At 35.2% G+C, this 17,838-nt stretch overlaps 1 protein-coding gene across 1 annotated transcript; it reads right to left on the bottom strand.

Annotated features, from left to right (window-relative positions):
- Nucleotides 1–167: 167 nt before the first annotated feature.
- Nucleotides 168–17,563, bottom strand: LOC149489767 (NAD(P) transhydrogenase, mitochondrial-like). Its single transcript, XM_089714528.1, has 23 exons — nt 17,342–17,563; nt 15,824–15,992; nt 15,591–15,745; nt 15,315–15,455; nt 15,105–15,227; nt 14,442–14,629; nt 12,113–12,268; nt 11,836–12,040; nt 11,356–11,562; nt 11,079–11,159; nt 10,674–10,819; nt 10,321–10,409; nt 10,158–10,242; nt 9,767–9,880; nt 9,078–9,244; nt 4,484–4,621; nt 3,873–4,090; nt 2,384–2,535; nt 1,815–1,968; nt 1,553–1,657; nt 1,280–1,399; nt 1,109–1,200; nt 168–890 (listed from the first exon to the last, which is right to left on the bottom strand). Exons 2-23 carry the CDS (start codon nt 15,976–15,978, stop codon nt 744–746), a joined length of 3,138 nt encoding a protein of 1,045 aa, XP_089570654.1. The 5' UTR covers nt 15,979–15,992; nt 17,342–17,563; the 3' UTR covers nt 168–743.
- Between the last annotated feature and the right edge of the window lie 275 nt (nt 17,564–17,838).

Raw genomic sequence — 17,838 nt, forward strand, 5'->3', positions numbered from 1 at the left:
AGCGTTAAAAGATATTTAGGTGGAATGTGACATAATTTCTAAAATATAAATCATTCACGATCTTTTTTGTGCAATAAAAAAGCGATTAGAATACAATAATCTCTTAAGATTTTTACATTTTTATGATCGTATATATTTTTGATGATGATTGATGTGATTGGTTATATTTTTCCTTTGATAGACTAGATAAAAATAGTATATTAGTTATAAATTGGTAATAATAAAAAATGCTTTAATTTTTCTTAATTGTTAAACAGATATTTACTTAATTTATTAGATATCATGATCTAAAAAATATAATATAATATAACATTTTAAGGCACACATCTTCATATATAATTCTTTTGGAATTTCGATGACCTAATTAATTATAAAATGTTTGAATATACAAACAGATCTAAAATTATACTCTAATTTCTTAAACAAAAAATTTTCTATTCAATTTCAGTCAAATATCATCATGGCACATTTATAATATGTATTACTAATTTAATATAGAAAATATAAAGCCATATAAAGTCATTGCCTTTTTTGATACAATTATCTCAAATCATTTCAAATCAAATAAAAACTTGAAGAATGTTTAAGTATAATTAATTAATGTACAATTTAAATTAACATACATAGTGCACATCATTTACGCATTTTGTTTGTTACAGGATTCTTGTAACTTTTCATTGTTGAATATTACTCAATATCCCGAAATTTTAATCTACATGCATTATTGCTAGAATTTCTTTAATTTAGTCAGTAAGGTGTTTTATTTTATCAAGTAGAGCGTCACATGTTTTCTTAGCGTCACCAAGTAACATAGCAGTGTTTGGATTGTAGAAGATTGGATTGTCGACGGCTGCATATCCAACTCCCATTGATCTCTTCATAACAACCACCTAAAGAAAAGCAAAGTCAATATATATCTCTACAATGCATCAGTTTTAAACCATTGTATACAAATATCATTTTACAACAAGACTTTGTTAAAGTCATAATATAATGTATTTCGGTTATCTCGCAATTATTTTTGACATCTCCCAATCGTTTTTTATAAATTTATCTAATCAATATTATTCATTGTAACGAAAATAAATATAAAAACATTGTGATATACCTGATTCGCTTTCCAGACTTTAAGTACAGGCATTCCCGCAATAGGGGAGTCGGGGTCGTCTTCCGCAGCACTATTCACGGTATCATTAGCTCCTGCAAAATAATACATTTATTTTAATATGATATTTAACAATTGTTTTATTATCTATAGGAAATTTCCCTTCATAATTACCAATAACAAGCACTAGATCTGTTTCCGGGAATTCATCGTTAATTTCTTCCATTTCAAATACGTCGTCATATGGAACGCCGGCTTCAGCGAGCAAAACGTTCAACTGACCAGGCATGCGACCTGAAAAAAAAAGTTTTTTACGTAAAAGTAAGTTTTTTTTTAATAAAAGTTTTAATTAAAAAAGTAAACGACAGAAATAAGATTTAAGAAGTAGGACAGATAGACAGACGACAGAAATAAACAAAATACAGTGATCTTTGTATAGAAACATACCTGCAACGGGATGGATAGCAAAGCGCACTTTCTTTCCGACGTTCTTGAGAATGTTTACCAATTCTGCAATTGGATATTGAGCCTTCGCTACACATAGTCCATAACCTAAAAAAACGATATATTAATTAGTATAACAACTTAACACTACTCGATTATAGCGAAATAAATTAATAGGAAATTAAAATAGGGACAGAATATTTTTCATTGACTTATTGCTGTATTTTTTCATTACATTGACATAGGAAGTTCAGTGTACACATACCAGGTGTAATAATAATATTAGAAGCGCGGTTAATAAGATCGGCCACAGAGTCCACATTCATTTCGGTGTGAGTGGCGCCCGCGGGCCGCGCCGACCCGCTCGAGGTCACTCCGTAACCGCCCAGGATCACATTGGGGAGGGAGCGGTTCATAGCCTGGACAATTCAACACAAATATACAATTAAATTACATAAAAACTTCAATATATCCATTGTTGTTTAAAGGCACATTAAAAAAGTAAGAGAAATAATATATTCATTACTAGATTTCCGCCCGCGGCTTCGCCCGCGTTTTCAAAGGAAAACCCGCATAGTTCCCGTTCCCGTGGGATTTCCGGGATAAAACCTATCCTATGTGTCAATCCAAGTTACCCTCTATATGTGTGCTAAATTTCATTGTAATCGGTTCAGTAGTTTTTACGTGAAAGAGTAACAAACATCCATACATCCATACAAACTTTCGCCTTTATAATAGTATTAAGATAAGATTCATCTAATACAGCAGTATAATAGAAACATACAATGCAAGCAATTTTGTGAATAAATACGAATACAAAATTCTCAACTTTACCTTGCACATTATATAAGACAGGATAGCTCCCGAGCTACCGATGAGCGCGCCCACGATTGTCATGAGCGAGTTGTTCAGCATGAAGCCCTCAGCGCACAGAGCCCAGCCAGAGTAGCTGTTCAACACCGTTATCACTACAGGCATGTCCGCACCTAATTGGGAGAATATATTATTAAAAATACACAATTTTATCATAGCTATATTGAAGTAATTTAGAAATTAAGTGCGAGTCGGACTCTCTACACTTCAAGGTACCAAACAAAAATTAGTGTCCGACCGAACTTTCGGTTTCGGTTTCGGCCGAGTTTCGGCCAAAAATCAAGTTTCGGCCGCAGTTTCGGTTTCGGCCAAAATCGGCCGAAACTTTTGCCGAAACCGAAACTTATTTCGCAAGTTCAGTGAACTTAGTTCACACACGTTCACGCTCGCCTAACTTCGTTTTCCTCGGCAACGCTTTGACGGACGCTGTCAAAGCGTTGATTGACCCACGCTGGTGGAAACAATTTTTGATTATCTATGTTGAGATTGGAACTGGGTGTAATAGTAATTAATAATGATTATTTTTATATAAGAGGTACCTTAAAGAGACTGATTATTCTTCTAAGTACATATACCAATCCAAAGTATTAAAGACTCTTTAATAAAGAGAAAGATCTCAAAATACCAAAACTTAGTATATAAAGTAACAGTAACAATTACTGATTTGATTTAGATGACTGATTTTACTGAGAACTTAATTTGAAAAAATAATAAAAATTAAAATTGTTATTATTAATATTTTAAAAATATTATTTTTTTATTTTATATTAAATAAATGATTACAACAAATTTAATATACTGTGTTTTCATTTCATGCCCTAATTAAGGCAAAATAATGGGTAAAATGCACCAAGTTCATTATTTTTAGAAATTTCATACTTGACCACGTGAGTTTCGGTTTCGGTTTCGGTTTCGGCCGAAACTGAAGCCACGGCCGAACATTCGGTTTCGGTTTCGGTTTCGGCCTGGAAACCAGTTTCGGTCGGACACTAACAAAAATATATTCCGTATATTACTTACTAGCTTTCCGCCCGGGCCCGCGGCTTCGCCCGAGTTTTCAAAGAAAAACCCGCATAGTTCCCGTAGGATTTCCGGGATAAAACCTCTCCCATGTGTTAATCCAAGTTATCCTCTATATGTGTTCTGAATTTCATTGTAATCGGTTCAGTAATATTTGCAGGACAGAGTAACAAACATACACATACACATCCATTCTCACAAACCTACGCATTTATAATATTATAAGTAGGATGGTGATAATGTAAGGTCAGTACACGCACCTCCGATAGCGGCGGTGAGCGTGAGCCCCTGCACGGCGCTGAGCAGCGCGGCGGCGGAGAGCAGCGGCAGGCCGGGCGCGTCGGGCAGCGCCACGAGCGCGCCGCCGCAGCCCAGCGCGCCCGCCAGCAGACCCGCGTTCAGCGCGGCGGTCAGTACACACTACACGCACCTCCGATAGCGGCGGTGAGCGTGAGCCCCTGCACGGCGCTGAGCAGCGCGGCGGCGGAGAGCAGCGGCAGGCCGGGCGCGTCGGGCAGCGCCACGAGCGCGCCGCCGCAGCCCAGCGCGCCCGCCAGCAGACCCGCGTTCAGCGCGTGCCGCCCGGGCAGCAGCAGCGGCGCCGACGACAGCGAGCCCTGCAGCTTGCCGTACGCGACCAGGGACCCGCTAGATAACGACACAATACATTAATAAAAAATTAAAAAAGACGTGTGGCACTCGGGGACTGCCGCGGTAAAGCTATTGCATGCTATGCCTTCAAGCCACACCTTCGTGCCCGTCGGAGTGGGGAGCGTGAGGTTTTTTTCTTTACGGAATTTCTGGATTCGCTCCCCGCGCTCAAGGTCCGCGATAGAAGCTATGCAATAGCTTAAAAAAAATTATCATTTTCCAAAAAAATAAAAGAGGACAATAACGACACACATCAATTTTCTTATTGTAATTCATTATCGAAGGATTAAATAAAGCAAACAAAGCCTCTGGACTATATTTCAGAAGAGAAAATGACAACACCCAAAGATGGCGATCGTCTTAATAGCAAAAAAAAAATATAACACTTACGTGAATGTGATTCCACCGATATAGGTTCCAAGGAAGAGCGACGTCTTCAGCGTAGCGGCGGTGGGGTCGAGAGCCATAGCGGGAAAGTCGTGCATGTATGTGGCGATACACGTCAGCACAGCCGCCATACCTACCAGACTGGTAAAAAATAACTAAATTGTTAAAAACATACTCGTACATAAATAGACCATAGCAAGATTGATAAGTAATAATAATTTAGCATCAAAAATATTTTACATGATTAAGTTTTAGTTCCTTTTAGTTAACATAACAATATGTAGAAAGGTAGCATGGTACAGTACTCCAAACTTAATAATGCGCATGCAAATCTTCGCTAATTGTCGTAGTTCCGAAGACACTCGAATCATTGAATCGTAAGAACCCTAAACAACGCACTTGCATTTTACACCTTGTTCAAAAGAAATAGAAGTCAATTCACGGTCATACACAATCAAAAACAAATCGGGCGGTAGGTGACGGTAGCCTGTCAGTCTTAAAACTCAAAAATCCGTCAGTCGTCTTTAAATATTGGTGGTGACTGCACGTGTTCTCTCTGTGTTGAATTATATAGAGCTGCTATTACATGGTACATACCCTTCTTGGTTTTGTTTTTAACCCATTGACCACCGAGCGGCCCGATCGGGCCGAGACACAATAGATTTTCTATTGTGTCTGTGATCCGAGGACTGACGGATTAAAGGTGAATTAAATTAATCGATGAAATAATTTACACAGGTGATGGCAGTAGGGAAAGTGAAAATGAAGAAGAGCATAATGAAAGTTCCGATGTATCTAAAATGTCAGAAATAAAGATAATCCCTGATTTTGATTGTTTTTATTTTTATTTTTTTATAATTGTCATAATATTGAAGAATGATCAGTACTGTAAATACTTTTGAAGTGAGATTTTAATTATTAGATATATGGTTTAAATATAAACCTGTGTTTGAAAACCATATTTTATACAATACTATAGTCTGTCCACCAATGATATTATATATAGAAACAAGAGGTAGATACGTCATCAACGCACCAAAACTGATTCCGTGAATTGGTCCCATTTGGGACCAATGCAATCAGTCAGATTGTCACCGGTCCCAGTGAGCGTATGTGCCGATAGGTACATTAAAGTTGTCGAAAATGCCTTCCTGTGTGTTCAGAAAGTGCACGTATTCGTGCAAAAAAATAAAGAAAGAAAGGAATATCATATCACAGCAAAATATATTAAATTATTACAGTTTAAGAGTAAAAATAACAATTTACAATTCTTTATGAATGACACTTGCTTGACACGTGTATTGAAATAATGAAAGGGATAAAACATTGCTTCAATCACTAGTGTGACAAAGCTAGCGTACACTGTGTTCAAAGATTATCATGTAGATACGATTATTGAAAATAGAACGGTTATTTTATTAATTTCGATTTGGGTAAATACTTGATTATTTTTATATTTAAATCCACACAGTGCATATAATTAACAAATATAGCTATTTATTTATTATATACAATGAAATCGTGATGGCAAAAATGTTTGTTTGCAATAATAAAATGATAAATAAAAATAAAATGATGTTGAATATACGTAAACATTAAAGAAAAGATTATCGCTACTGACGAAAAATGCTATTTGCTTTTCTGTAAATAGCTATTGAACATAAATTTTATTTGTGTTTTAGATAAAAAAGGCTTATACTTCATCCTTTCTTTTATTTCATCCGTTTTTTTCATCTAGGCACCACTATTATTATTCTACAAGTTGGAGTGATGACCTTGTACGGGTTTCGGGAACTGCCTTGAAACGAATAGCGTAAGATCGGTCCTTATGGAGTTCTATAAGGAGGACTATGCAGTATGCTCAGCAGTGGGTGTTTATCGGGTGAAATGATGATGACCGAAAACGAACACCACAGCTAGTAATAAATACTTAATACAGTTATATCTCCAAAAAAGTTTTTTTTGAAGTGAAAACTTCTTTAGCGGCGTTGGGTATAAAATCTTAAACTCGCGTCAGGACACGTGGCCTGATCGAAAAAGCGTAAGACGGATGTTTTTTTTTTTTTGCCCTTATATTCCATGCGTAAGACGGATACCAGTCCAAAATATCAAACATGCTGAACCTTAATAATCAAGTTTTCACTTCTGCCGGCACTCCCGGAGTGCAACCCGTCTTTTTTTTTTCATTTTAATACGACATCATAATAATCATAAAATAGTAAATGAAATTGTCACATTTATTTACTTGTGCAGGAAACCTAACATCTACAACATTGAACCTTCTGTGTCGTTAGTCTATGCCAATTACCATGGCAACGATTTGTTTATTTATATTTAATTGGCGAATTCTTATGACTTTTGCTTACACCTGCGCGGAAGTGACAAACTATCTTTGTCTTTTTTGTTTATATCATTTTATTAGAGCCATCTCTCTTATACAGTCTGTCAATGTAATAAATTAAGTAAAATGAAAATTGTATTTGTGTGTGCCTGACACTGCATATGAAGCATTTTTTTTGGATATATTGTGAGTATATAACGTATCTATACATAAAATATCATTGCTGTCCACTATAAGAATTGCTTTTTGACAGCTCGACGGGTGATACCAGAAGTGATGTTCAAAAGATTATCGATTGTGATAACATTTCAATTATAAATTCAAAATATTATCATAAATCGAATCAGGTACGTAAATAATATTGACAACGTAAACGTACTTATAAGATATGTAATAATAAGACCACATATCTATTAGACCGGGAGATACTGACACAAAATTTCGAGTCATTTGTAACAGGATGGCGGTTCTACAGGGGTCTTAGTACGCAATGACAAAAAGAAAAACGATGGCGTGAACGCTGGTACCGGCGGCTTAGTCGCGTGGGCGTTAGTCGAACTCGTCGGAAAATAGCGAAAGTCAAACGATTTGTAACAGTATGGCACTTATTTTTCCTGTAAGTTTGAGGATCAACAAATATAAATACAAAATTTCAAAGATCTATGTGTTGGAAATCTTCACTTATATAAATTAATAATAAATTAAGTTTTCAAGTATGACAGCACTTTTTCCCCCTACTAGAAGTATGGCAAATATAATAATGGTCACATTTTATCAAATACTCTCCAAAAATCCAAATGCAATACTGGTACAAAAAGTTTGGCGAAATAAATTTTTTTTGCAGATTTTCGGCGGTATGGCGACCATTTGGAATCGTCCGAAAAGTATGGCATGGCGATTTTCGTAAATGGCTGCACGACGATAGTTACCTGTGCAAAAGTTAGCCTGGTACAAATGGTTGAATGATTGTTTTATTTAAATCAACACATTCGCATCGGTATGGCGGGCTGTAAGTCACACCGGAAAAGTATGGCATGACACTACCGCCTACTACTTTTTTATGGGCTATCGGTAAATTCTAAAATTTTTGTGTTACAAATCGTTTGACTTTCGCTATTTTTCCGACGAGTTCGACAAACGCCCACGCGACTAAGCCACCGGTACCAGCGTTCACACCATCATTTTTCTTTTTTTCATTGCGTACTAAGACCCCTGTAGAACCGCCATCCTTGTTACAAATGACTCGAAATTTTGTGTCAGTATCTCCCGGTCTATATGCATTGTATGTTAAAATTAAACTAAACTAATATTTTATTATTTATTGGTTTCTATCTTACAATTTGGTTGTCTTTACGTTTAAATTTTAATAACATAATAGAAGAGTTTTTCTGTATCGGATATATTTTACAGAGTATTTCTATCGATTATTTTAATCTATCGACCCATCATTGAATAATTCTGTGTAGGCATCTAAGTGGGCGGGACCTGTCCATTAAGTACGATAATTATTTGTATGACATTTTAACATAGACAATACAATCCTACATAGGCGTGAAGCTGTCAAAAAGCAAATAATATAATGGACAGAGTATAGCTTGCCATCCGCGGCTTCGCCCGCTTTGTCTAAAACCTAATAAATTATATATACTAAAACCTTCCTCTTGAATCACTTTATCTATTAAAAAAAAACGCCACAAAATCCGTTGCGTAGTTTTAAAGATTTAAGCATACAAAGGGACATAGGGAAATAGGGACAGTGAAAGCGACTTTGTTTTATACTATGTAGTGATGATAAATTTTATGTTATTTTAACCTTCTTCCATCATTACACCAGCTTCAGTAAGACACTTTAAAAGAACTATAAAATTTTCCAAGTAAATCAATCCAACAAAGATATATTCGCAATCGTGGGTTTATACTCGCTATTTACTTACAAAGAATTATAGAAACAAAATCGTTACTTACAAATACATATTAATTTCTTTTAGCACAAAACATATAATTTGACTAAATTATGCATGAAGAAAACCACTCAAATATAGATATCATCTTCGGGCGCTCCGGGAATATGACAGTTGCCGAATAGCGACGAAGATTTCAATGCGCATTATTACTTTTGGAATACTGTAATTTATCAAATTAGCTAGTAATTGAAATGCTTTTTGGGAACGTTGCCTTTATCAATCTATCTTCACTGGTACAGTTTTCTACATATAAAGAAAAATAAAAAGTCTTAAAAATAAAATGTCATTTTACCTGTGGAAACCGGCTACGAGTTGCGGTAGGTCAGTAATCTCAATCCTCTTAGCAATTGTGCCGCCCAGGACGCCACCTATGCCCGCAACGCCTAACATTTGCGCTAGAACTTCAGCGCTAGGTGTTATCGCACCTAACGTAGCAGCAATACCACCGGCGACACCAATCTAAAACAAATCCTTAGTTACCCACACATTCATAGAGCACAAAAACAAAAAATAAGTCAGAATAATGCAACCTCATATTACTAAAGAATCATCAAAACTTCGACTAGCTGAACCCAAGTTGCCTCATTAAAAACAATTGTACAATAACAGCATACAATCAACTGTTTAGACTTTACAACGATTGATTCATATCAACTGTTATTGCGATCCGAATATAAGTACTACATCTTTAAATTAGATTATTTAATTTAAAAATAAATATAAAAGATATCTAATTACATATGATTATTGAATACAATTACATGGACTCTATAGATGTAGGAATTACCTTCAAATGATCATGATATCTCAATGCCTTTACAATGATCAATAGATTGAAACTAATGTCATCAAGATTACAATGAGCGGGTCAAGCTTGGGTTGAGTCTATAGCTACGTCTTTTTCTTTATGAATGCCTTTTCTAATCATCGGTTGCATTAAATGAAAGAAACAAGTTTAAATATGAATATAAGATTACATACCATACCAAGGTAATTTCCCTTCCTGGCAGTGGTTTGTGAACTGAGACCGGCGAGAGCCCCAACACAGCATAATGATGATGCAAGGTACGCCATTTGGTGCACTTCTGGGTAGCCCTGATAAAATAATACATATAAAATATTAACATACATATTAGTAAAGAAATAAATAATTATTTAAAAAAAACTAGTGTTTTTAAATAGTCAAAATTAAAAACCTTTAATAGATTCAACTGGTATGCACTAGCTTTCATAAATTGATTCACCCAGTCAAGTTCTGGGGTAACAAAAAAAAAGTCGAATTGAGAACCTTCACCTCTGTTAAAATCGATTCACAAAAATCATCTAGTTCAGATGATATATTGCTCAATTTTCTCTTTTATTATTTATATACCTGCATAGCGGTGACGATATAGCCACCGAGTAGCGCAGCAGCAGGGATGCCATATAAGTATCCGTATTCTGGTGGATCACCTGGCCTTGGAAAGAAAAAAAGATTTTTATTTTGTTCCGTAAACATAGTATTAGGTATATCATTTAATTGCATCCATGCATACCTCTTGAACATATCCAACATCCGCTGTGTTACTAAAAAGCCACCAAAAACGTTTACGAATGAAATCAATGCTGCAGTACTAGCCAACCACTGTGGATGAAAAATTATAATTAAGAGATAGAAAGTTATTTGTGATTAACAGTCTTGTGCTTATTGATGCATAAGTGTAAGCACGAAAGTAATATTAGCGTGTAAGATGTTTCAATTAATACTGTTATGTAAGGTTATTTTTACTTCATGGAATTTGTGTATATTAAAGTTATAGGTATAAAATTTCAGCATGTGAACCAAATTGAAGATGTGAATTGTTAATTGATAAAAAATTTATATTTTTTTTATGTATTTAGTTTTTACCTGTACAGGAGTTTCAGGGACGTATCCACCGCCCATAAGCAACAAGCCGCCCACAGCTGTAATGCCAGATACCGCATTGGTTACCGACATTAAGGGCGAATGTAGGGCCGGAACAACGCCCCACACAGTGTGGTAACCCACAACACCTATAACAGGAATAAACGAAGTACAATTGATACAGTGTATTGAATACATACTAAGAAAGTGATAAGATACACCAGCTAATATTTTAATATAATATGTACGTACATACTTATAAATTTAAGTAAGTATAATATGTTTTTTAGCAGTTTGAAAAACAAAATAAATTGATTAATTCAAAAAATTTCTCCTGAAAGAGTAACAAACATTCTTACAAACTTTCGCATTTATAAGTAGGATACCTAATCGTAACAAAAAACTTACCTGACAGTGCTAATGTTGTGGTCATGGTTGTAAATGCAGGATTTGGGGAAGCTATACCCAATCCAATCAAACTCGCCATGCCTGTTGAATGGAGACAATTTATTTATAAAAATTTGTTAATTTATAAAGAAATATAGAAAGTAATTGATGACATCATTATTCATTTTTAGGCAGAGCAAACGAAGAACTAAGTTAGCCATACTTCGACTTTAGCAGTCACCTACTCGTGCGGCGACTTATTTGAGTTAAAAAGACTTCCTTTGTATTAAAATTTTACCTGTAGAATACAAGAAAGCATCTTTCATAGTTTCATTGAAGGGGCTCGGCGGTTCCGGCTTGGCGGGTGCGGTCGGTTTGGCCGCGGTTTGCGCTGGCGCCATACTGGGCGGTGGTGGTGCTGGCCACAATAGCTCTCCCGCTTTCAGCACTATCGCACCACGCGTTACTTCGTCTTCAAGATTGATGTGGAAGTGGTCGTTTGTACCTGTTGGAAGTAGTTGGGGTTAGGTTTGTTTTAATTAATTGTATGAATATTTTGTTAACTGTGATGCAGTCCTGCAACTGTCCTGTGTGCAGGATTGAATGATTTATTTGTAAATCTATTCTCTATTTATACTTATATTGTTTTATCATGTATACAGTTTGAGCAAAAATTGGACATTTTTATTTCAGCCTTGATTCCGTCAATCCATAAAAAGTGCCAATGAAAACATAAAGTCATAAAGTTAATTATAGATTGTAATGAACTGCTCCTTACCTAAACTGAATAAGAACGCCGAAATATTGTTTGCATAAAGCGTGGACGCATGACTGGGCATACGACTGGGCAAGTCCGTAAGACCTATGTGTGTGACATCATGAACTTTTACTATCTCGCCCTTTTTTGTGGTTTCAATGTTACCGCCCATTTCTGCCGCCAAGTCGACAATAACGCTTCCTGGTGCCATATCACGAACAGCATCCTAAAACAGACCACATTCAATAGGTTCCGAATAATATCGTCACTAGCAATTTGATCTTCTATGTAATTTTACCTCGAGTATAAGTAAAGGCGCTGGCTTGCCCGGAATAAGTGCTGTACTTATAACTACATCAGATGTTCGCGCTTCTTTGCCAAGCAGAGCTCGTTCAGCTCGCAAAAACTCTTCACTCATTTCTTTAGCATACCCACCCTCTCCAGCACCCTCTTCCTGTACCAAAAAAAAGTAGACTCATAAAAATTTCTTATTTTAATATCAACGAAATAGAATCTGATTGTGAAATATATGAATACCTAATAGCTGATGTGTTCTCGTTTTATGTAATGTAATTGTGTAATTTTACTTGGTTCTTTTCAAATCTTTCTCATATGTAAATCTCTCCTATGTCAATATTAAAATATTTTTAAAAAAATATTTATATTTTTGCCTTATCATTTATTACCTAACAAATTAATATTTACAAACAACTTGCAAAAATACGCCAACAATGAACCTAATTAAATAAAGATATATAATAAAAAGTGCGATAATAGATTAAATATGATATGGCGGTAATAATAATGCAGGAAAAAGTATCTATACTTTAAAAGAAAAACATGTCATATGATAAACTTGTATTTAATACGCTTTAACATCAAAGATAGCCTTGTTTATTTATTTTATTTATTTATTTATTTAAATAGGTACACATCACAGCTGACAATTTTGACTAATTATACACAAATTTAATCACATGTTGCGGTAAAATGCCAGCCAAATTATATGTACACAGCACAATTGAGGTTAAAAAATTACATTATTTAGCACAATTCATAGATCAAGTAAAATATTTTTTTTAAATACATGTCATAAAATAAATTGAATCTAAATCTTAGTACAGATAAATATCACATCACTATAGCTACAATACATTAAATTACATAAAATACAGTTAAATCAATAAATACCTATGTTACATTCAATCACATAAAATTACACATACTTTTATTTATTTTATTTATTTATTTATTTAGTTACAGCTGTTGATATAGTAACCGCTATAATGCAGTGAACAAACAATAAATGCACATCTACGTAATACGAAATACTAACGTATTTTAGATAAATAAATCTATTGGTATTTTATTGAGCGCGAAATATAATACTTATATTTTAATGTTCGTTTCTTATATGGCCAATTAAATTACTGAAAAAAAAAAGAGAATGGTGTTTTTTTTTCAAGATACTTAATTACATATACGACGCTTTCGTACGTTAAACGTTTCGTCAATTAACTGTGTCTATTTTTATGTTCGCTGACAATCAACGACTGTCGTTTTATATAATATTTGCCACTGTAATTCTCTTTAGTTTTAATTTTAGAGAGGTATAACTAGAAAGCACGTGGATTGTAGACAAATTCAATATGAGTCGATCAAGAAATTATAATTACGTGATAAGTTACGTATAGCCATAACATGATACTATAACCGCATTGCATGTATTATGCCCGTGACTCGGTCATTCACATAAAATAATAATCGGATCGAGTAGATTGGTCATAATTGATCTGCTATTGTTTATTTAAGACCCAACCAATCTCGTCGTTAAATAGATATGTATAAAGCTATACATATTTGATAAGAATATTTGGATTTCGCTTGTCAATACCGGATTTTTAAACAGATAAAATTCAAAATAAACCTGATATCGAGCATGACGAAAAGATTCAATGTTTGTTTCAATTATATGAAAAATTAAATATCCAAATACTTAAACTACTACACTACTACAAATCACTATAAGCATACATTCATTCTATTGATAAAGACATTGTTTTTAATAGAGATAGATATTCTGCTTTTCGATATCATCGACGCGACCTTTCAACATGACATATTAATTATTCTTCGCTGTAGACATGATGTTTACAAAATAATTAACCACAAAAATATTTCATGAGCTTATCACCACTTAAAATTCTTCTTTCATGGTGTAGTGGTTAACATGTAAATGTAGAACCGTCGTGTCCTAGGATTTATTCCTAGTCTGACATGGCTGATCTCTTATGTGTCCATAAATATTAAGTACTTAAGTAAATAAAGAATATGCAGGAAAAAATTAAATTTACAATAGGTTTCTTCATATTGCCATATTGTCAATGCTCAAAACCTGTTTATCCAAAAATTAAAAGGAATGCACCTATTGAGATTTAAGACCTCAACTTATCTCTACTTATGTTGCTAGAGCTGAAATAAAAATATGCACAATACCACCTTAACTACCACACTAAAGAATGGTGCCCCAAACTTAATAAAATGTACACAATACACTGTACAGTCATAACCCACCTTGACTACCACACTAAAAACGTACACAGTAAATTGTACACACAATTACCTACCTTTAAATCCATAGTAATGAACTGCGCCCCCAAGCTCTCGATCTGCTCGCGCACCGCTGGTCTAGTATCGAAGGCTCGCACGGCGGCGCCCATGCAGCGGGCCTGCGCGGCCGCCGCGAGCCCCGCCACGCCGCCGCCCACCACGAGCACGCGGCACGGCGGCACGCGACCCGCTGCCGTCATCTGACCTGTATATGTACATAGCAGTCATCTACATCAACTACACTCATAATCTCGCTTGTCCAAAGCAAAACTATCTACGCTTTTATCAGGCAGTGTTCATATTAGCATATGTAATTATGTATATCTACTGAAAAAAGGTTGAGGTCTAATTGGTAAAAAGAATAATGCTGAATATTTAAAAAAATGCTAAGTATTATCCTAGAAACTTGACATAAATAAAAATAATTAATTACTTTTTTATTAGCAACATTCATAGTTGTTTCAAATAAAAATAAATGCAAATTAATCAGATGACCTTGACACCCGGCACACCAAACTTTTGTTTCGTATAAATTTATATTTATGTTTATATACAACATTGAGCTCTATAAGAATAGCGATTAGAAACAAAATGTTTTTGTCAGAACATAATATACAAATGAATTGAACATTACTTGAGATCAATAAACTTGAAATTGCTTCAACACTGGATATACAAACCTGAGAAAAATCGAGGAAAATGAGCTGCAGCTTCAATAACAGCTCTGTATCCCGCCACATTGGCCATTGAGCTCAGTGCATCAAATACTTGAGCACGACTAATACGAGGTATGCAATCCATTGCTTAAAAAATAAACAATTTATAATTAAACTAAATACTTATTATAAATATTATATCAACAATACAAATTACCAATTTAAGCAACTTACCAAATGCATTTACTTTTTTAGCAGCTAATTTCTGAATTAAATCTTGATTTTGAGCAGGGTACAAGAATGATATTAAGGTCCCCTCATCTCTTATATTTTTAAGTTCAACATCTGCTACTGGCCGCACTTTGAGGATTATATCTAAAAACAAAATACATATATATCTGTTGTCTTTATTTAAAAAATAAAACAGTTTGAAATATTTGTTATTATAAGTTGTTTAATTGGTTTGATCTTTCAAGTTCAAGGCATTCATAAAATAACGATTTTTTTTACCTGATTGAAAGGTATCTTTTAAACTTGTTACTTTTGCACCAGCCTCTTCATAAATTTTATTAGGAAAATTGGCTAAAGTCCCAGCATTTTCTTCTATATTTACAGTAAAACCCTTTTTTACTAATTTGTTGACAACAGCCGGTACAAGAGCCACTCTGAAAAATAATAATATAAATAAATAACATTATAACATGGGATATTAAACGATTGGATTTACTGAATATATTATTTACCTTCTTTCATTTTGCCAAATCTCTTTTGGAACACCAACACTAAGTTTGCCGTAAGGAACTCCTTCCACTTTGTTTGTAGATGAACAATAAAGTCTTCTTTGCCATGATTGGGGTAATGGCTTGCCAAAACGCAATATCCTCAGGCAGCCACACATGTTGATGTGTTAACCTATTGAAGAAAACAATTGATAGTATTAAAGAATAATTTAAAAGTATATTAAGGTTATGTTAATTAATCGGCAGTTAAGGTACCTTCATTGTTTGTAGCTGCGCTATTTACGTGTTTTTGAAAAAAATCCACATGATAAATATAAAGATAGTAAGAGAAGTTACTTTTATGTAAAGGCATGATCAGAATAAAATTTTTGAGTAATGTATACTGAATAGCCATTATGTAAATAATGCTAAATAGCTGGGTCCACACCGGCCGATCCAGTGATCCCGCGATCCGCGATCCAGGATCGCGGAGCATGGATCGTGGATCATGTTAGGCCGATCCACTTTAAAAACTTGCGATCCAAAATATGCGCTCCAAGTGATCCTAAGGCGATCCGTGATTCAGCCAGTCTAACTCTTGTACGATATGGAGTCACACGTACAACGGCGGCGTCTTGCCGTTGCAGCAGTAACTTTTATTATACTGAAATGTTTGCGCAAAAAATCAAAAAAAAGAAATCGACGGTTTTGGGTGAAACAACTTTACAAAAATCGATTGGAATCTGGGACTCAGCTGTACGCAGAGTTAGTTTCAGATGAAGTGGAACACAATTTTGCAAGAATGAATGCTATTCAATTTGAGATATTCGACTTTCTGAGATGTCCATGGTGAGGTGGATCGCGCGATCCAACACAATCGTCCACACCGCGCGCATCACGCAACTGAGGCACCTTTGAAGCGGGTACAAAAACCGCCCGCTAACGGATCGCACGAGGTAGGGATCGCGCGCGGCAAAACGCGTGCATGGATCGCGCGCGGCACGTCCACACCGCCCGCATCTTTGGATCGCGCGCCTGCCGCGCGCGATCGGATCGCGGTGGATCGGCCGGTGTGGACCCAGCTAATGCCGTGCGGACAGCGGCTGCGCTCGTTGAAGTTGAAATTTGAAAAACGAATTCAAATCACAATTCAAAATTCAAATCGAAATTTTATAATTAGCGAAAAAAAATGACATTGACAGAACAGAACCCCAAGCGACCCCAAGCTCAGAGGAATAAACCTATTATCTCCCATCATATACTATGAATATTAATTACAATCAAAATTATCAAAAATAATTTAAAAATTAAAGATGAAAACTAAGTATCTAATTTTGTAAATAATGCTAGATAAAAAAAACAAAAACCTACTCCATAAATTATTAAACGATAATTAAATTAGAAATTGTCTATGTTTATTTATTAATGAATTTATAATCAACGTCCAGCGACAAGTTAATTCATAAAAAAGAATCTGAATACGATCTGAATGGTGTAGACCTACGAAATATAGAAAATGAATGAATAAATAAATACACTTACTAAATTAGTTACGTTCGAATAGTAACATATGGTTGCCAGTCGGTGCGAATGCCGCGCTCAAGCTATCATAAATGTGGCTTTTAAAAAGAAAATAATATGTTTATCTTTATTTGTACACACGACACAAGGGCGCCGAAGAACCGAGCCGCACTAAAAGCCAACTCGTAGAAAATAATATTTTTGTCTCGACTCTGGCGGACCCGGCCGCCGGCCGGTGCCGCAACCGGTGGGCGTCGCGGGCGCGTCGTTCATCGCTCTCACTCTGTCAAAGATCAAGAAATGTTCAGAATACATTATAGGGAATTGGTGGCATGAAACTCAAAGTATTAAGTAAGTAATATATTTTGTTGAATAAATGAATCGAAAAGTCTTGCAGTAACAAACACGCATTTTTCATGGTAACATCTGTTGGTCTTTCTTTCACGGTAAAATGTGGTAAAACGAAGCAAGTGATTTAGAATACTTTTATCTGTTCTCTCACTTCTGTGTCGGAGATC

This window comes from Colias philodice, chromosome 3 (genome assembly GCF_061535455.1).
Source record: "Colias philodice isolate Cphi_HAF_F1 chromosome 3, ilColPhil1 Martin Lab GWU primary, whole genome shotgun sequence".
Taxonomy (NCBI): Eukaryota; Metazoa; Arthropoda; class Insecta; order Lepidoptera; family Pieridae; genus Colias; species Colias philodice.

Excerpts from the sequence above, each read along its gene's own strand:
- LOC149489767 (XM_089714528.1), bottom strand. The coding sequence starts at position 15,978 with ATGTGTGGCTGCCTGAGGATATTGCGTTTTGGCAAGCCATTACCCCAA. Across the intron at positions 12,269-14,441 it reads TCATTACTATGGATTTAAAG|GAAGAGGGTGCTGGAGAGGG; the intron begins GTAGGTAATTGT and ends TTTTTGGTACAG. Across the intron at positions 9,881-10,157 it reads ATATCGTCACCGCTATGCAG|GGCTACCCAGAAGTGCACCA; the intron begins GTATATAAATAA and ends TTATTTTATCAG.